Genomic DNA, 18,777 nt, shown 5'->3' with positions numbered 1-18,777 from the left:
TGCCATATGTTTGCTATTATGGGACTAGACAAAGAAGATTGAGGGCCGGGACTGGGAAGAGACACATTGCATACCACATCAAATTGTTGTGCTTCTATTATTTAATGGCATGTCCTCTTTTTGGATGATTACACTGATAGCTTTCATGGTGAAAGGAGGAGCTGAACCTAAATACGTATCTTAACCACTATACCATAATGCAGTGACCTTCTTTTATTCTATCTGAAAATCAAAATTATGTTCTGTCTCAATTATTATTTAAACCAGGGAAGGGTACCATTATGCCCTTCAGATATTTTTAACAATTAAAGCAACTTCAATAAACATGTTCATTTGTTAGAAACTATAGGACTTGTAGTCCAAGATAACTGTAAAAAGCTCTTTTGCTTATCTCCAATCAAACTTGGTTTTCCCAATCAAACTTGGTTTTCCCAATCAGATACTTTTAATGTACAATGGAGTCCAATCAGTGCTAAAATTCAAAGTTTTGTACTACCGGTTCTGTGGGCGTAGCTTGGTCGGTGTGGCAGGGGAAGGATACTGCAAAATCTCCATTCCCACCCCACTCTGGGCCCAGCCATAGGTGATATTTGCCAGTTCTCCAAATTACTCAAAATTTCCACTACAGGTTCTCCAGAACCTGCTGAATTTCATCCCTGAGTCTAACTCTTTTTTTTCTTATGGTGACTAGTTCATACTTCAGCAAACTTAAGGTGGCACCAGATTAGGAAGGCAGAGTTAAGTGAAGCTAAGTTAATATCAGGACATATTTAGTTTTCTCAATTTGTTTAAAGGAAACATAAATAATTTTACCTTCTGTGCCTAGATTGTCCAGACAGATCTGTTCTGTTCTATCAAACTGAAAAGCCAAATGAACTTTGACAAAAAAAAGGCTAGTGAAATAATTAAATATCTATTCAATGTGGGAAAAGCATTGTGCTTAGGAAAACAGAATGCTTGGAGCTGCCAGAAGAGATTTTATATTATAAAAATGGATTGTCACGGGACAGCAGATTTTATTTATAGTGATTTGCCTATGTTTATCTTTCACTTTGCATTAAGGGCAGAAGCTTCTTAGAATAATTTATCAGAGAATATTTCAAAAATATATAGTTAGGATTTGGAATAATGAGTATTTATTAATATTAACATCCATTATAGAAACAATCTGCCATATGATATCTTACTTATTGAACAATTTTCTGGTCAGCTGCAACTTCTATAATCCAGATGAAGCTTTACAATATGAAGCAAACAAAGGAAATCAGTACTTTCTGTACTTATCTAAATTAACATAATCCTTGGATACCATCACTAATTTACCTATCTCCCTAAGCAATGAAATACAGATGTGTGGCAGCTCCTATGCTTTGAAATAGATGTGGGAACTGCACATCTGTTGGGTACATTTTGATTGGAAAATAATGTGATGGAAGTCCTATTGCATAATATCCTTGGTTTTAACTATAAAAGTTTGGAAAATTATATTTATCTTTTTCCTTGAAGAACTGACAAGAATGAAAGACTGTGAACAGTAATTTCATTATGAAATATATCCAACTGGACATATTGACTTTTGAAAAACCAAAAGAACTCTTTGTTGCATTTAATCAACTCTTAACGTGTAAAAGAGATTCACATCATTTAATGAACAACACAAAATTACACAACATTCTTCCTTTTTCAAAATAAAGTAAATGCTTTCAAATTAAGAATTTCATATTTTGGAATGTATTCCAAGGTTGCATGTCATATGAAATTATTTTTAACTCTTCTTTTTAAAAAAATCATTTGAAAAATAACATCAAACATCCTTCAGATAGAAAGATTAAAATTATACAATTTTGTGGATTCCAGCCCAAGACTACCAGCAGATTTTGACTGATAATTTAGATTTTTTTTCTAGCAGTTGCCTGTGTTATTAGTAATTGCCTAACATGGAAAAATTGATTGATTGTGTTAATTTTTTAAATTTTGCTTTAATTATTTTAATATACTGGTATTTCATTTAATGGAGTGAAATTAATTTTTGCAATTTTTTTCAGTGAAGAGTTCTAAAAATATGTGTTTTTACAACAAGAATTCAAATCTGCTGTTATTTTTGCAGTTGCACAACATTTAGCTTGACCATATAATCCACAACCCAAATACTATTAACTTTATCTTCACCAAATTACACCTTGTGCTACAAAAAATAAAGTTTTTTCTGCATGAATCTTATCTAGTTTAGCAAAAAATAATCTATTCAATCATAAACTAACACCAGTAAGCAATTATCTGAGTTACAAAAATATTTAAATGAGTATCATCAAGTCTTGTTATGATTTGTTCTTTGACATTAGTCGTTGACTTGCTTCTTGGATTCTGATATAACCCTCACATTTCTCATGTGTATACCCTCTGCGTGCTGACTCTTTAACCTGTGTTGTCCTATATCCATATGTTTGATCAGTAAAGAGAATCTTTGTAACTCCTTCATGTGGAGTACACAAACCAACCAGATCAACTTCCAGACAAGCTTGACTTCTACCCAGTGCATGGCACCACCTTCACAGCCAGGATTATTTAGAGAATCTCTTCCAATAACCTTCAAGCTTTTGTCAATGCTTTCTTGTTCATGAGATACATGAACAAGAAAGCATTGATTTCTCTAGAGTGAAATGATAAATATATCTTCCACCCAGCTTAACTACACACAGAATAATGTTCTTCTTTAATTGTGCTGTGTAATTGCTGGTCTGAACTGTTTGCTTTCTGATAACTTTAGTTGCATCCATATGACCATCAAAGATGGTCCTTACAGAACTCATCAAATTCTTGATTTAGGCAGTTCATAATTTTTCTTAGCTCTTTTCACTTTATTGTGGTTAACTACAACTATCTTGTCTTCTTTGGCAATCAAGCCAATGCATCTATGAAGCTGACTGTGGTAATGGTAGCAATGGCATGTAGACCAACATCGTATCTTATGCTCTGTATAGCGACATTTGTTATTTCTAGTATATTGTATTATGTCTTTTCTTTTGAAGTACAGAGGACGTATATTTGGTCTAAGGCCTCTTCATAACTCCCATCACATTCCTCTTCATTTTCATCACAAGAGATAATTGCTTCATTTGTCAGTATCGATATTTCCGCAATATTTCTCTACTTATATTTAGCAAACTTTTGTGTCTTGCCATTTTTGCCTTTGAACTAATTGTTTCTGCTTGAGCACATCTGCCCAAAAAATCTGGTGTAATCCAAAAGAACCAATTTTGTTTTTCTGATCTTTAACAAAACCAAATGCCTTCCATGGAATCTTTGACTCCTTGAGGCAGATAAAGGTAATGTGATCTTCTTTTTTGCAGCCAGTAAGGCAGCCAAATTCGGTACACAGAACAATTTGACACTTGCAGTTGAGGATGTCAAACAGTTTGCTAAGTTTCACAGTGAAAGACTCTTTGACATCTAGCTTTCCTTTATTAAGAGATAAATTTTTGGCTTGATCCCAGCTCTCTTCGAACTTGTTCAAGATTGTCACTTGTGAATTTATAACAGGGTTCACAAAAGAACTTTTCAAGCACTTTTGGATATATGTCTCTTGCAAGATTGGCTGCAGAGAGTTTTCTAGTATCATCAATACTTTGTTCTCTTAACAGTAGGCTATTTCTGAGAATGTTTTGCAGTGCTGGGAATTCAGATGGCAAAAGGTTTCAGCTAATCCCAATTAGGTTGCTCATATGAGTGAACGTTCCCAGTCTTGTTTTTTTTAAGAAGCCATTACAGATCAGTTATCACACTCACAAAAACAACGCCAGCAGTATTAACACTCTCAGACAAAATAACATTTAACAAAAAGAGAAAGACAGCTAAACCTCAAAATGAAACAGAAACAAATTTTTAAAAAGTTATGACATTTATGTAGTTACCTACCAAGCACATCTAAATTATATTAAAGTATATTTATAAAGTAAATTATATTAAACCAAAATATCTTTACAATCCCCAAGGCTGTCACAATTTTTGAGCACCCCTAATGTTTGGAAATTACAGTTTAAAAGTTTGACATGCCTTATGTGGCCAGGGTCATATACAAATGAGATGAGCAGCTATATAAATTCAATAAATAAATAAATGGAAGCTATCCAAAGAAAAGTATTCCAGACAGCAGTAAAAATTCAGTCCCATATTTCCAGTCCCTTCCTTTTTCATAAATGTCTCAACAAACTTTGAGGTTATCATTTTTTTCTTTTTCTTTGATTTTGCAGACAACAACAAAAAACTTTCACAACACATGCTGGATAATGGTATCTTTCATCCCCCTTCTTTTCAAATAAAGAGAAAAACAAAAATGTAATAGATTTTATTGGAGGGTTAATAGCTGTTGAACCATAAACTCCTAGGCTACGTTCATAAATGATTCACTTCACCATAGCTGAAGTGCCAACTTTAGAACAAAGCATAATTGTAGATTATGGTTGACAATATGGCTTAACAAGTTATTCCAGTGTTAGTTTATAAATAATAGGGCATTTACACAACATGCCAAACTTCGTGAATAGGTTATTTGTGGCTTGGTAAATTGTTTAATCCAACCTGTTTGGCTTGTTCATATTTCAATATTACATGAACTCAAACAATAGAACTAGATAAAATAAGGTTCATCTGGGTCTTTCTTTTTTGTGCTGGGAATTGCATGATTTGTTTTCACTGTGGCCTAATTCATTTATGTGCTGGACCCTAATTAAATGAACAATTGTATTGCTGATTGTGTGAGATATTGAACCATGGTTCTTCAATTTATTATTTGCATAACACATTAACTATACTAGCTAACTTATCACAGTAAACTACAACTAACCAAACACAAGAGCGTATAGGATTATAGCATGAGTTTTGGCTTTTTCTTTCATTTGCTTAGCTAATGAACTAGAAGCAAGAACAAAATTCTAAGATGCATGGCAACATTTAGAAAATTTCATGGTTATATTGGGATCTAAAGATAGTTCCATCTAAAAATGCCAAGAGCATTTTAATGTAGTCACCCTCACCCTCACCCTGTTCAATGATACATATGCAATTAACTATGTCAGATAAATAAAAGAATCTTATAGGAGTTATTTCTTTTTGGCTAGTTTTTTCTAGCTCTTAAAAATTTGTGATCTCAGTATTTGACTTGGAAATAAGTTTTGGATTTTAGTGAGACTGACTTCTAATAGTTATGATTATAAAAGTTTGGCAAAACAAAGTTTCAGAAAGTCTAGGCATGATCAATATCTTAGGAAAGCTGAAATTATGTTCCAGAAGGTTATTTTTTTTTGTTTGAGTTCTAAAATGATAATAAACATGGAGAGATAGGAAAAACAATTATAAGGTAAATGAGTAACAGGAAGCAAGGAATTGTTTAAGCTGAAAGGAAATAAATCTGTCAAGAAAATTACATATGGAAAAGTACCAGGAGTAAGATATTGATCTTAGAAAGAGAAGTGATATATGGAATAGTTGCAGTTCAATAGCCTTAATGAAAAATTATATAGCACATTTCTAGGTAATTCACCAATTTGTTAATGAATAACTGCATGTATATGACATTGCTATTCATTTTAAACTAGCTATATGTGTATTCCTGATTCTTTTATTAGTGTCATATTTGAATTTGTATCATTTAGCTTGATGTTGCATGCATCCATCTACTGTATTTTATTAATCATGACTTATTCAAGAAATTGTACTTAATGAAGCAAGAATTTGTCACAATCTAACAACACTCAAAGAAAGTAATTTTATCAATCTTGAATGAATATGCTTACACTGTTATACAGTCCTATAAGAGTTGTCTGGAAGAATTTAGAGACCACTAGATGGCACCAAAAAAATACTGTAAAGAAAGTTAATTCTATTTAGTGTATTGCAGTTAGAGAAATGAGGTAGCATAACCTTCATGCCATGCACTTAGAATTTGGACTCAGTGAAGCTTAATTACAGGAAAGTAGATACAATTTCATGCTGCTTAAATTATGTGTGGGTACTTCTATAGCCAACATGTCAATCAATAATTCTGGGCACTTACAATTCAAAAATTGAATTTCTTGATATTTCATCTCCTGGCCCAAATTGTACATACATTAGGTAAAAAACGGGCTATTTGCAGCTTCAGGAATTGTATTCATTGTGTTAATCATTGTTACATATAGTGCAAATAGTTATTATGTAGCTTGTGACACATGGTGTTAGGATTAGAGACATTTAGCTGTCAAGTTACGTGACCCTTGCACCCCTAACCCTTTAGGGAAAAAACCCCCAGGAGTGTTCAAACTTGACAGCTTTAAGACTTGTGGACTTCAACTCCCAGAATTCTTCCTCTCACTCTTCATCTTGATGATGTGCGGACGGGCAGGGGGAGAGAAAGGTGGAACCGGTTCTAAATGGCACTGTAGATTTGTGGAACCTCTTCTATAGAAGAAATTAGAACTGGCAGGAACCCACCCCTGCTACAGACCTATGTTGTAATAATCTGGAATTTTGCTAGATGGAGAATGATGATGATTATGTTTGTCTAGCTTTGCTGCTATCTAGTGGTCCTTCAAGTTTTTAGAAGCCAGATACAATAGTCCAATCTATGGATAACAATTTTCTTATAAAATTTAAATCACAATGTTGGCATAACAAAATGAGATAAGACTTTGATGGGCATCAACATGATCTCCAAAATAAAAGTAGGATTTTTAAAATTAGGGTAATTTTGAAAATGACAATATAAAAAGATTGAAAAATTCCTCTGCATGTTGGGATCAGTTTTGAACAATCACTAAACATAGTAATTATTAAGCAAGATTTATCTGTATATTACTGCAAAGGTGTTATAATCTTCAGCTTTAAAATCCAGACAAAAGAAGTGATAACAAACATACTTTATGTACTTACGTGATTTTTTTTTAGTTTTGAGATGGCATAGGATATAAGCCTGAAAGGATGACAGAATAAGGTAAACATAAACAGTATTTAACCTTAACAGTATTTAAGGTTGTTTTGGTTAATGCATTTCAGTTTCAGAATACAGGTAGTCCTTGATTTATAACCACAATTGAGTCTAAATGTATGTTCCTAAGAGAGACAGTCCTTATATGAGTTTTGCCTCATTTACAACCTTATCAGCCGCAGCTGATAAATAAATCATTGCAATTACTAAGTTATAACACAATTGTTAAGTGAATCTGGCTTCCCCATTGACTTTGCTTGTCAGAAGGTTGCAAAAGGTAATCACATGACCCAGGGACACTGCAACTGTCATAAATAGAAGTTAATTGGCAAGCATCTGAATTTTGATCCATGACCACAATGCTACAACAGTATTACAACAGTCATAAGAAACATGGTTATAAGTCGTCCCCCCCCCCCAGTGTCATTGTATCCTAGAACGGTTATTAAATGAACTATTGTAAGGCGAGATCTTTGGAGCTTTCTGAGTTTGGCTGTTTTCTTGCAGATTTTTCATTAGCCAAACTAGGTAACATCATCATCACAAATGTTACCTAGTTTGGATAATGAAATGTCTGCAAGAAAACAAGCAACTCAGAGAGCACCCAGGACCTCTAATTTCAACCCTGAACTACAAATATTCTTCATTATTGGAACTGTTCTAACTGTTGATGACTAGCTGTTTATGAGCACAATTCCACTTACTCAACTTTTTCCTCATAATAGAAAAATGTAGCTGCTATTTAATCTGATTGAGTGGAAATAGAGGCAGGAAAGTTGGGGGATTGTGTTATTGTAACATGTCTTCAAATGCTCCAGAAGGTTGTTCAAATGTAGTTGTAGATGTCAATCCCAATGTCAGGTGGAAAAGCAAATAAGCTTACAAACTTTTAAAATTGAAAACCAGTTTCAGGAACTGATATCTGTCTGACAAAAGAGGTATCTGATTGGGTAACAAAGATTGTCTACTTCTGATAAATGTCATCCAGAGTTATGAGAATGACACCAAATTTCCAGTTAAGCACTACTTATGTAATTGTTATTCAATCATAGCAATACCCAGTCATGATATCTATTTATGACTCATTCTCCTTCAGACAAATAGAGCAGCAGCCACAGGTAACCACCACTCTTGGAAGAATCCATTCTTAGCTTGGTATGATGTGGACCTCGTGATGCTACTGTAAGGCCATGAAGCACGGAAGACAAAATGCAGTGGAGGAAAGTGGAGTAGTAAAGTAAAAGATCTGGACTTGGCCTGGGAAGGAGTAGTAGAAGCAATAGAGAAGAACCATTTTCCCTGCTCCTTATTTGTCCACTGACAGTAGAAGTTTTGCAAGGGAGTTTAGAAGCGAGAAAGAGATGCAGGCAGGCTGCATAGATATGCATGACTCATGAAAGAAGATTTATGAGGTCAATGTTCCTCAAGTCAGGCACAAAAATCCCTTGCTGTGGGAAGATTTAGACCAGTGTTTCTCAACCTTGACTACTTGAAGATGTCTGGACTCCAACTCCCAGAATTCCCCAGCCAGCAAAAGTCCAGACATCTTCAAGTTGCCAAGGTTGAGAAACACTGATTTAGACATTCTGATAGCCAAAGTAGACATGGCCACTTAGGCTTGGGGCTTCATGATTCAATAGGAGGGAACAAATTCTATAGTGGACCAGTTAGAGAACTTCAAGTTATTAGAGATCATCTTTCTGGCTCTTCCTGTGTGGGGCATAAGAGGTTTTCTTCCATTTTCAATGGAAAAATAATTTCTTGCTATATTTTTGGATGTAGCTTCAGCTTCTTTCCAATAGCTGCCATTGGCTGAGGCACTGATGTGAGGATATACACTCAACGAAGTGTAAGAGTTTATCATGGAATTGACCAAAGGTGTGAATGAACCTGTGGAAGATTACAGGGTTACAAATGATTAAATATCCTTCGTTTCAATTTGTTTTGCATCAATATTTATGCTTTCAACTTTTCCTGCTCTTATCATTTCTATTCATCTAGAAGAGAGCTGGGGTATTTTAGGAATTAACAAGTGGGATTGGCATTGGGAATTATTTGTCTCAAATCCACCTTCAAGTGTGGAAGCTCACTGACTCTCACTCCAGGTTAGGCAAGAATAATTTTTGTGAAGACAAATGGGAAGAAGGAACACTAATAACATTGTCCCCAGCTTCTAAAGATGGAATATAAATGGATACTGGATATTTTGATAGATTGCTTGCGGTTTTAAGGATGAAATGTTATGTCATCTTCAAGCTGTTGCTAACCACTCCCCCCCACCCCCATGTTCTTTTTGCTTAATTTTTCATTGGGGCTGATTACAAATAACTTAATGGGGTTTGAGCTACATAAATCCAAAACTAGGAGACATAGATCACCTTCACTTTAGTGTGGTCAACTATATGACAATACTTCATTATTTTGGAACACATAATTATCCATAATGAAGGTTTAGTTTTGCTATACCAGATCTGCAAAAATCCAAATCATTAGAGTTTTTTGTACAGTATGCTGTGTTCTGATGCCAACCCAGATCTGGTGAGCCTTACACAAAACGTGGCATGAGTTATTGAGGAGTTATTGAACATTTGAAGCTTATTCCGACACCGGAAAGCCCGTTTCACTTTAAAGAAGGGCGTGCGCCACGGGTTAAAAAGTGGGCAGGTTGATTGTTTTGAGCCCGCCTTTCCTTTTAGCAATGGAACTATAATAGGTTAAAAGAGTTGCTGTCGGCTTTCCTCCCCCCGAATTCGAGATCATTTGAGGCTGGTGAGTGAAGTCGATTAGATTGGTGCAACGGAATTATAGAAATGAGACTCTTGTAAACTAGCGCAGCCAACCGTCATAGGAGAACAACCGGCATGGAATAGCACCCGGGAAGGAAAGGAAGGGTAGGCTCTGCTTGGACTGCAGATGCTGATTGGATCCGCTCCGGTTGCGCTGCCTTTCCCAGATCTGTGAAAGGCGGAACTATTCCGAAGCGCAGAATCGCCTTCGCGCGCCTAGGAAAAATCTGGTACAAGATATGCGTAATTACCGTGTCTAATTTGGAAAAGGAGCGCCGCTGCGGTTTTCCCAGGTCTCCCAATTTGACTGGAAAGGCCTTACCAAGTTAGCAATTACTGTCTCATAATTGGGTTTTATTATGGAACAACGACGATTCGTTTTCCTTCCTTTGCTCCTGTTTGGAACTCCCCGAGAGGGCCCCGAAAGAGGCCTGGATCAAATAGAGAAAATACATGATTCGATTTATTCAGAACAAACGTATTGGACATTAACTACGATAAGCCTATTGTTCTACTCAAATTCCATTGAGATCAGTGGGGATTTCCAAATAGATGATTGTTTGCAGCACCAGATGGATGAATGGAGTAAAAGAATGCCGGTTACAGTCTAAAGGGGAACTGCCAATCTCTAAATTTAGGAGTGGCTATGCTTTAATGGCCCTTGTGACAGGAAGCAAGATTTGCAGAAGTTGTGTAAGGTTTAAAGGTCTCCTTGTATAGCTGGATTACTAAATATCAGTTTAAATTACTAACCTGCTTTTAGTAAGTAAAGAAAAATAAATATATAAAGAAGTAATTTTCCCTTCATCACCAGAAATATAAAATATAAACTTATTACTTATTTTAGAATACAATAAATGATCTCTTTTTCTTATATGCCATTTCTTATCTATAAACAAATCATTTTTATTTTGTGGTTTACTTTGTCCATTAAAAATTATCTGAGATAACATTTATTTTAATCTCAATCAAATAAACTTACTTTTTATTCCTTCCTTTTACTTCTAACAATCTTGATCTTTCAAATTATTTATTATATTTTTAACTTCCCTTTGATACTTTATAGGTAACTCAGTATAGTGTACATATCTAATATTCCTTGCTCCTTTTATTTTCCACAACATTGGTGAGCTCTCCTTGCTTATACATAAATGGGCTGCAACAGATGTTTCAGACTTCATAAGACAAAGACAGAATATAATAGAATTCCAGGTTTGCATCACTTCTTCAGAATTGTAAAGTAAAATATATAGAAACATTGGCACTGCCCACTTTTAATGACAAAAGTTAAAAGTGATCTACACTGTCTAATTGCTTGATTAGAATTGCTGTGTAGGACTGAATGGTAGGCATTGGATCCATGGAGTTTTCGTATGTTCACCGTCTTGACCTATTTGTAAAAATAATAATGGCAGAAAAATTAATTAATTTCTCATCTCACTTCTGCAGTTCAGTGTATTTTCCGGTACATCCTCCCACATGCACACCATATAAAAAAGGGCCTACTAGTTAAGATCTTGAAAGGGCATAGAAATAGCTGCTGAGCCTAATAGATGGTTCCAGAAAAATACATATTTGGGATCCCATTTATAGCTGCTCATTGGTCCCAATTAAAAAAAATCACAGTAGCTTGCTATCATTGCCTGTTTTACCAAAGCCAGTGATGAATTATTTTAATACACCATCATCTCTGCTTTGTATCTCTCATTCTTTGATTGGATTTGATGCTTCCCTTGGATACCTCGTGAAATAAATGATCATCTAACCATAATATTTGGCAAGTTAATATAGCTTAAATTGTCTATAACTGTTACGGCGAACCTATAGCATGCATGCCAGAGGTGGCATGCAACATCCTCTGATGGCTCATGAGCTGTCGCCCCAGTTCAGCTCCACTGCGCATACATGGGCGCCTCCCACTGACCATCTGGTCTTCGTGTCTCTACTTCGTGTCTCTACTATGCATGTGGGGCAAGGCACATGCAGGAGGGCTGCGAATGCATGTGCAGGGTGGGGCTCATGCAGGGAGCGCACAAGCATGCATGGGGATGAAGCATGTGCAGGAGGCTATGTGCATGTGCAGGGGGCTGTGCATGTGTGCAGGGGGTGGGTGCATGTGTGAGGACCATATGCATTGCATTTTGGGGGTTTGGGTGTGTGTACACGAATGCACACGTGCACACACTTTGGGCAGCCGGTCCGGAAAAGGTTAGCCATCACTGGTCTATAATATTTCAAAACTCTAAGGGAATTTGAAGTACATGACTCTTTCTTTGAAACTAATACTTCTACTTTAACAATTAATCCAGTGGTGCAGTTGTATACAGATGTAGGCAAGGAAGATTTTGTTTACCAAGTATTTGTTTTTCCGTTCCTGGAATGTTTTAGAAGTTTTGGATTACAAATTCAACTCTTCCCAATCATTCATCTTCAACACATACCAATAGCATGTAATATAGTTCAATTCACTTGAGGTGCTAATTAGTCTACCTTAAATTCTTTCTATATACGAACTGTTGGATTTGAATCAGAATCCCCCTGATAATATATTAACTTTGCTATTGTGCTAAGAATTTTTTGTCTGGACTCTGGCAGTATGTATATAATATACATTGGTTTTCAAGTAGTGTGATATATGTCTGCAATTAATATGAATAAACCACATCTGACCAATGACAGCAAGTTAGTTTATATAATAGGCTAAGTCAAACAAACCACATTACAATTCAGTGCAGTACTGTATATGAATCCATTTTGTAAGTATTATATTGAATAATCAAGAATGTACTACATACCATATTTTTCAGAGTATAAGACGCACTGGATTATAAGACGTACCAAGGTTTTGAAGAGGCAATTTTTTAAAAAAAGTAGATAGGTAGATAGAGGGATGGAGAGGGAGAGAAAGAGAGAGAAATACAGTGGGTAGGTAGGTGGGGAGAGAGAGAGAGAGAGAGAGAGAGTAGGTAGGTAGATAGATGTTTCCAGGTGTATTTATCTATGTGCTGGAGGAGGAAATCAATGACAACCTGTAGCACCTGCTGGCACAGCACTTGACCAATGTAATTCTCATCAACCACACTAACTAAATAGCTTTCCGAAAGGGGGGGGGTTGTACTCTGCAAACCTCCCTCAAACGGCCCATTTTTTGTGAAAACGGGCGCATTTTTTCCAAAAGAAGGCATGAATAGCCTTGGGGGGAGGGTTTCAGAGTGCTCCTGGGGGGTTGAGGGGGTCAGAAAAGAGCAAAACATTGCCTGTTTTTCATGAAAACGGGCCTTTTTTGTCAAAAAAATCGCATGCATAGCCTTATGGAGGCTTATAGAGTGCTGCTGCAGGTTGGGGGAACAAAAATGGCCCATTTCTCTCTCATTGCTGCCCTTTCCATCCCCAAGGAGATCTCTGAAAACCTCCATAAGGCTATGAATGGCCATTTTGGTGAAGAGGGCAGGGCTTCAGGAGGCAAAAAATGCTGTATTCAGTGCATAAGATGCACCCAGATTTTCAGCCTCTTTTTAGAGGAAAAAAAGTGCATCTTATACTCTGAAAAATACGGTATATAGTTGGCAAAACAATCTACTAGAACAACTTTATATAACCTTACTATATATTATTAAAAAGTGTCACTAAGGATTTTTATTCATTTATTTGGGTTAAAATAGTTTTAAAGAAATTGGAAAAATTACTAAACAATCTTACACACTAAATTGTGTTGATTGTTTTACAGTCATATTTCATTTTTGTAACTTAATTCAATTTAAGCAATCATTTACAAGCTTACCATTTCCCAAGAATGTGTAACAAAACACAGGAAAACAGTTTTTTCATATAATCAGTGTTATTTATAAATATGCCTTTGCTTTTTCAAATCTGGTGCTTGGGTAAAAGAATCATATCTTATTGAGGCCAAAGAAGTGAGAACTCTTGTTCCTGGATTAGTTGTATGTGGCACAATACGGAACAGTCATAGATAACTTTTAATACCAACTTTTGACAATTATTATATTACATTTTCAAAAAGAACTTAGAATCTAAACCCTTTTACATAAAAGCTTAATTAAATCAAAATCACCTTAATAAAGAACCATTAAGATGATTGTAATTTAATTTTTTAGTAATACAAGTAGACATTACCCATTTGACAAATCCTCTTTTAAACTTCGTCTAAGTGAGAGGAAGTACCTTATTTTGATCTATAGTACTGGGGAATAACAAGTTCAGTCCTTTTCTATAATGGAAAGCAACATTGTACACTTGGAATAGCTGTTGATTGAATTTGGCCTTCTTGGTTTCATTTGTGTTCCCTGGGTAGAATTACTTAGAAATCTAAAAGCATTTTTGTTACTGTTGATTGAAAATCCATTCCTCTCCAGTATGACTGGGGATCCAATTTTGTACTTTTCATTTCTAAATGACTTTAATAGCATGACCATATTGTTGAGAAAGAACTAAAACCAGCAATGTTTCAGTCTTTCTTTTGAGCTCATTAATGACACATCTAGTACAGGTAACCATAAATACTTTTACTAATGCTACTAATATTTTTTTAAAATTAATACTGAACTAGTTTCTGAATCCAAACAAAATCCAGAATGAGAGATCAAGCCATTAAAAGACAAATATTATTGTCAGTTAATATATTGGAAAGCCTAATTATAAAAATGAGTGATTTTCATATGCCTAAGACACATCAGAAGTGGGGCCTTGTATTTCTCATCTCAGACAAAGTCCTCTTTCAATCACTAAAGAATGGTAGTTGATCAGTTGTAGGCAGGCTGGATGTCTCCTGATGTCAATATAATGAGAGATGTTCTTTAGTTAGACCTTCAGATAATATAATCACATTACAGTGAGGCTTGAGGTAAGGATGAATTAAGCATGATATTAACTATGTATAGTCAATCTCTGGGAATTCTTTTCATTTAAAATTTAATAGCATTCATTCATTTTATATGGACCTTAACTAAAAAGGCTTGTATAGCAGTATGCAAAGCCTTAAGGGCATAGTATGAACGATCTGCGTAAGAAAAACTGCGAGGAGGAAAACAGTGTCTGTTGGAATTAGGCAGTACTGAAACTGAATCAAATAAATAATTCCTAAAGTTACTATTTTTACCCATCTGCCAGTTATAGTGAAAGAAGTTAAGATGGTACAATGGAGTGCTGATGGTTGGTATCATGGAGTTGTGTTCTCTGTGGTTGAATGGAGGACTATCAAGTGACAAAACTTGTGCTGTGATGCTCACTTCAATGTTTACATGCTTGTGTTGACATTGCAATACAAATATGAAAGTGTGGAGCTTGTATCATCATGATGCAGATTTTGTAATTTTGACTAAGTGATGCTTTGCTATGTAAATGTCATAGTAGTCTTTAACTTACAACCACAATTGAGCCCAAAATTTCTGTTGTCAAGTGAGTCATTTGTTAAGTGAATTTTGCCTCATTTTATGACCCTTCTTGCCTCAGTTGTTAAGTGAATCACTGCAGTTGATGTTAGTAATCCGGTTGTTAGTGAATGTACCTTCCCATTGACTTTGCTGGCCAGAAGGTTGCAAAAGGGTCACATGACCTTGGCTCACAGCAATGGTCATAAATATGAACCAGTTGCCAAGCATCTGAATTTTGATCACATGATCATGGGGATGTTGCAAAGTTCGTGACTGAAAAATGGTCATAAGTTACTTTTTTCCAGTTCTGTTGTAACTTTGAATGCTATAGTTGAAACCAGAGAGCGAGAGCTGAAATATAATATTTCTCTGAAGAAGAAATGCCTTTTTTAACTTTGTGGAATCACTAACAAGGCCTTGAAAATGATCCACAGAATGGGGCAGATGCTTGTACGTGTTGAGTGAGAAGAAGCTTAACCTGCTTAGGCTTCATAGTACTGCCATTTGTATTTATATTTGGTACAGAAATGGATAGAAAGAGAAATCACAGTGTTATAGTATAATATAATTGCAATAGTTCCTTGAACTATTTTTTTACTAGATAAAGTTTAATAACTTTCATTGTCGCTGTACTAATATAGTAACTATAATTCAAGTGCAAGATTATGTCATAATTATGCTTTACCTGTTACTGATAACAGATAGTCCTCACTGAATGATCACTTCTACAGCAGCCATTCAAAGTTATGATGGCACTGCTTGAGGGGGACTTATGACAACTCATAGTTGTCCCCACAATCATGTGATTGTGATTCAAGAGCATAGTAACTGGCTCACAATTATTATGTTGCAGCATCCTGTAATTGCATTGTCAATATTTGCAACATTCACTGCTGATGTCTAACAAGCAAAGTCAATGGGAAATTTGGCAGGAGGTCGCAAATGGTCATCACTTGACTATAAAATATTGTGTGATAATCATCTAACTATGGTTAACTGAGATTGCCATCATAACTCAGTACAGTATTGTAGAGTTGGGCCTTATGACCATATTGCTCAGCAACAAACTTGCCAATCCCAATTACCATTGTTAAGTGAAGACTACCTATAGGAGAAGAAAGGGAAGTAACTCTGTGGAAAATATCACATCCTGGAATATGGTTGGCATGACAGGGATCTGGATTGTTTCAACAAGACCACTGTAGCTAATTTTCATTTTTAATTACTGCTTTATTTGATTCCTTTCAAGGTAACCAAGTGAAAAGATGTGCAAGATAACGGCTTTACTGGCTTTGCTAAGCCTGATTTTCTCCTTAGAATTAAGCAGCTGCCATGTACGATGGAGTGCCATGGGAAGTATTTTTAGAAGACTAAAATATGCTTTGCCATCACAAGGAGATCCTGGACAACCACTGTTTCTAACACCTTACATTGAAAGTGGTGAAACTGAGGAAGGTAAAATTGGTTTATAAAGATGACATTTAAAAAAAAACTTAAATCATGCAGAAAAATAATATTTCCTGTGCCTCCAGCTTTTCTGCAGTGTCTGCACATAATCAATCTAAAACTGTGCAAAGGATTCTCAAGAGAATTTTTGTAAAATGCACTTTTTATTGGATTGCTCAAGCAGCTGTGACTTTTACAAGTTCCCCCCTTTTGTGGGAGCTGTTCCCAGTTATGCCTGCATAAAAGTACATGTATAACCACTTCACATTTTTTTACTGCCACATGTTGCTTGTTTATTCTTATCCCTATTAAAATCCAGTGGTTACAACAGTAAGATTTTAGAATGTATTTTAAACTTTGCATTAGGTTTACTTGAAACTTCACATAAATTTAGTTGAACTGGAGGAATATATCTTACATTTATTCTCTTTCTATCATTGTTTGGATTGTGGACCACCCAGATCTATAGAGTAAAAATGCAGACAAATTTCCAGTTTTTTTTTTAACATTTATCACAGGTCATGTTACAGTCTGGATATCTGTATGGATACAAGTTGAAGAAAACAAAAACTTTTGAATATATTGTGTTTCCAGTCGCCAAGCTATAATACTGTTTTACAGGAAATCAGAAGAACTGGAATCCTTTCTCACTTTTCATAGTGTGGGCAGTGATGCATACTATTGTTCCAACTTTTAAGTGAAATTTTCTCACCTTTAAGCTTTAAATTAAGAATGCAAAGTCAGCATTGTGTGATAAGGGTAATTATGTCTTCCCATGGAAAGAAAGATGTAAACTTTCTTACTGTTGTCATATCAATCTGAGCCAATATACTTACTGGCAAATTATCAGAAGTTCAGCTTTTTTATTCATTTCGTCTTTCTTGTAATCTCAACAAACATTTTTTGAAATCCATCATTACAGCAAGAGAAAGTATATTTATAAACAACCCAGATCCTTGTAATACTTACATGAAGCCATTATGTCTTTATGTCATTATGTTTATACCAGTTTTTCACTGTTGCTCAATTAGAATAAGTGGTACAAAATTTAAATAATAATAAAAATTAAAATATTTTTTTTACTTTTTAAAATTAAATATTTCTTTCTGGATAAACATAATCGTTTTGTTCAAATTGTGCACAGCTGGTAATATGGCCCCACAAGATAATTTAAAAAATGTTAAAATATAAAGGAAGTTTGTTATTTATATACATTATATATGTTTTATACATAGCCAATGGCAATTCTTGTTGACTCAATATGGTACAGACAAGCCAAACAACCATGCATTAGGATGATTGGACTGATGAAAATGTTAAACTTTGTATGCACAAATCTTTATATTGTATATATTCAGGCTCTTGAATTCTTGTCCAATCCTTCATTTAAACAATGATAATGATTTAACCATTCTTTCAAAGGAAGGCAATTAAGCCTAGTGGAACATCTCCCAGGACCTAATGTGAAGAGTTATTCAGGCTATCTGACAGTCAACAAAACTTACAATAGCAACCTTTTCTTCTGGTTCTTTCCTGCTCAGGTAGGTACAGAATATTTTTCATCTTTTGGAAGATGAGATTAGAAAGGCAGTTCCTTTCCATAGTGTGGGTACATCTGATATTAAAGGAACCTTAAGCCCATAGAAGTGCTAAAAAGAAACCCTGCATCATCATTTATCATTTTTAGACAAATGATTCTCTTGTTATCATTTTTTAGATAAATGATTATCTCTGTATAACTGTAGTTCTATGTTGCTATGAATAGATTTATATCAGAAAGAAAGTTTTCGGCTACTATTGTCAATAACATTATGTGCTATGTATAGTATGTTAATATGTTAAATGCTGGGAAAATAAAACACCTCAATTATTTTAATATATATACACACTGATGATCCATGTAGAATAAAATTTTAATGTAACATTGGGACAATTTAAAAGTTGACCTCAGATTTACTTTATTATTTTTTAATTAAAAGAATGATGTGATTGAGCTCCCTTCCCCACTCCATGTATATTGGAAAGGTACGTTTATAAAGCATCATGAAATTGTTTCCTGATTAGATGTACAATGACAATCTGTTGTTTAATTATGGATGTTTGAGACCAAAAATGATAATGATGTAAATGTTCAAATATACAAATAATAGATACTGCAAATATCTGATTACTGTGCTAACTTATAAGCCTTGAT

General features: G+C 35.0%; 1 protein-coding gene across 1 annotated transcript in view; it reads left to right on the top strand.

Moving 5' to 3' along the window:
- The first annotated feature begins 9,740 nt into the window (after window positions 1–9,740).
- CPVL (carboxypeptidase vitellogenic like) overlaps window positions 9,741–18,777 on the top strand; it is a 44,947-nt gene continuing 35,910 nt past the window's right edge. Inside the window, exons 1-3 of the mRNA XM_014067299.2 lie at window positions 9,741–9,977; window positions 16,387–16,592; window positions 18,006–18,124. Coding sequence (XP_013922774.2) covers window positions 16,403–16,592; window positions 18,006–18,124 — 309 coding nt within the window. The 5' untranslated portion in view covers window positions 9,741–9,977; window positions 16,387–16,402. The remainder of the gene's footprint in view (window positions 9,978–16,386; window positions 16,593–18,005; window positions 18,125–18,777) is intronic.

The sequence above is a fragment of the Thamnophis sirtalis genome, unplaced genomic scaffold, assembly GCF_051295495.1.
Source record: "Thamnophis sirtalis isolate CommonGarterSnake01/CBP01778 unplaced genomic scaffold, rThaSir2_p1.2 scaffold_4, whole genome shotgun sequence".
Classification (NCBI taxonomy): Eukaryota; Metazoa; Chordata; class Lepidosauria; order Squamata; family Natricidae; genus Thamnophis; species Thamnophis sirtalis.
The sequence above is the reverse complement of the archived record's forward strand: the minus strand, read 5'-3'. Positions and strand labels throughout refer to the sequence as shown.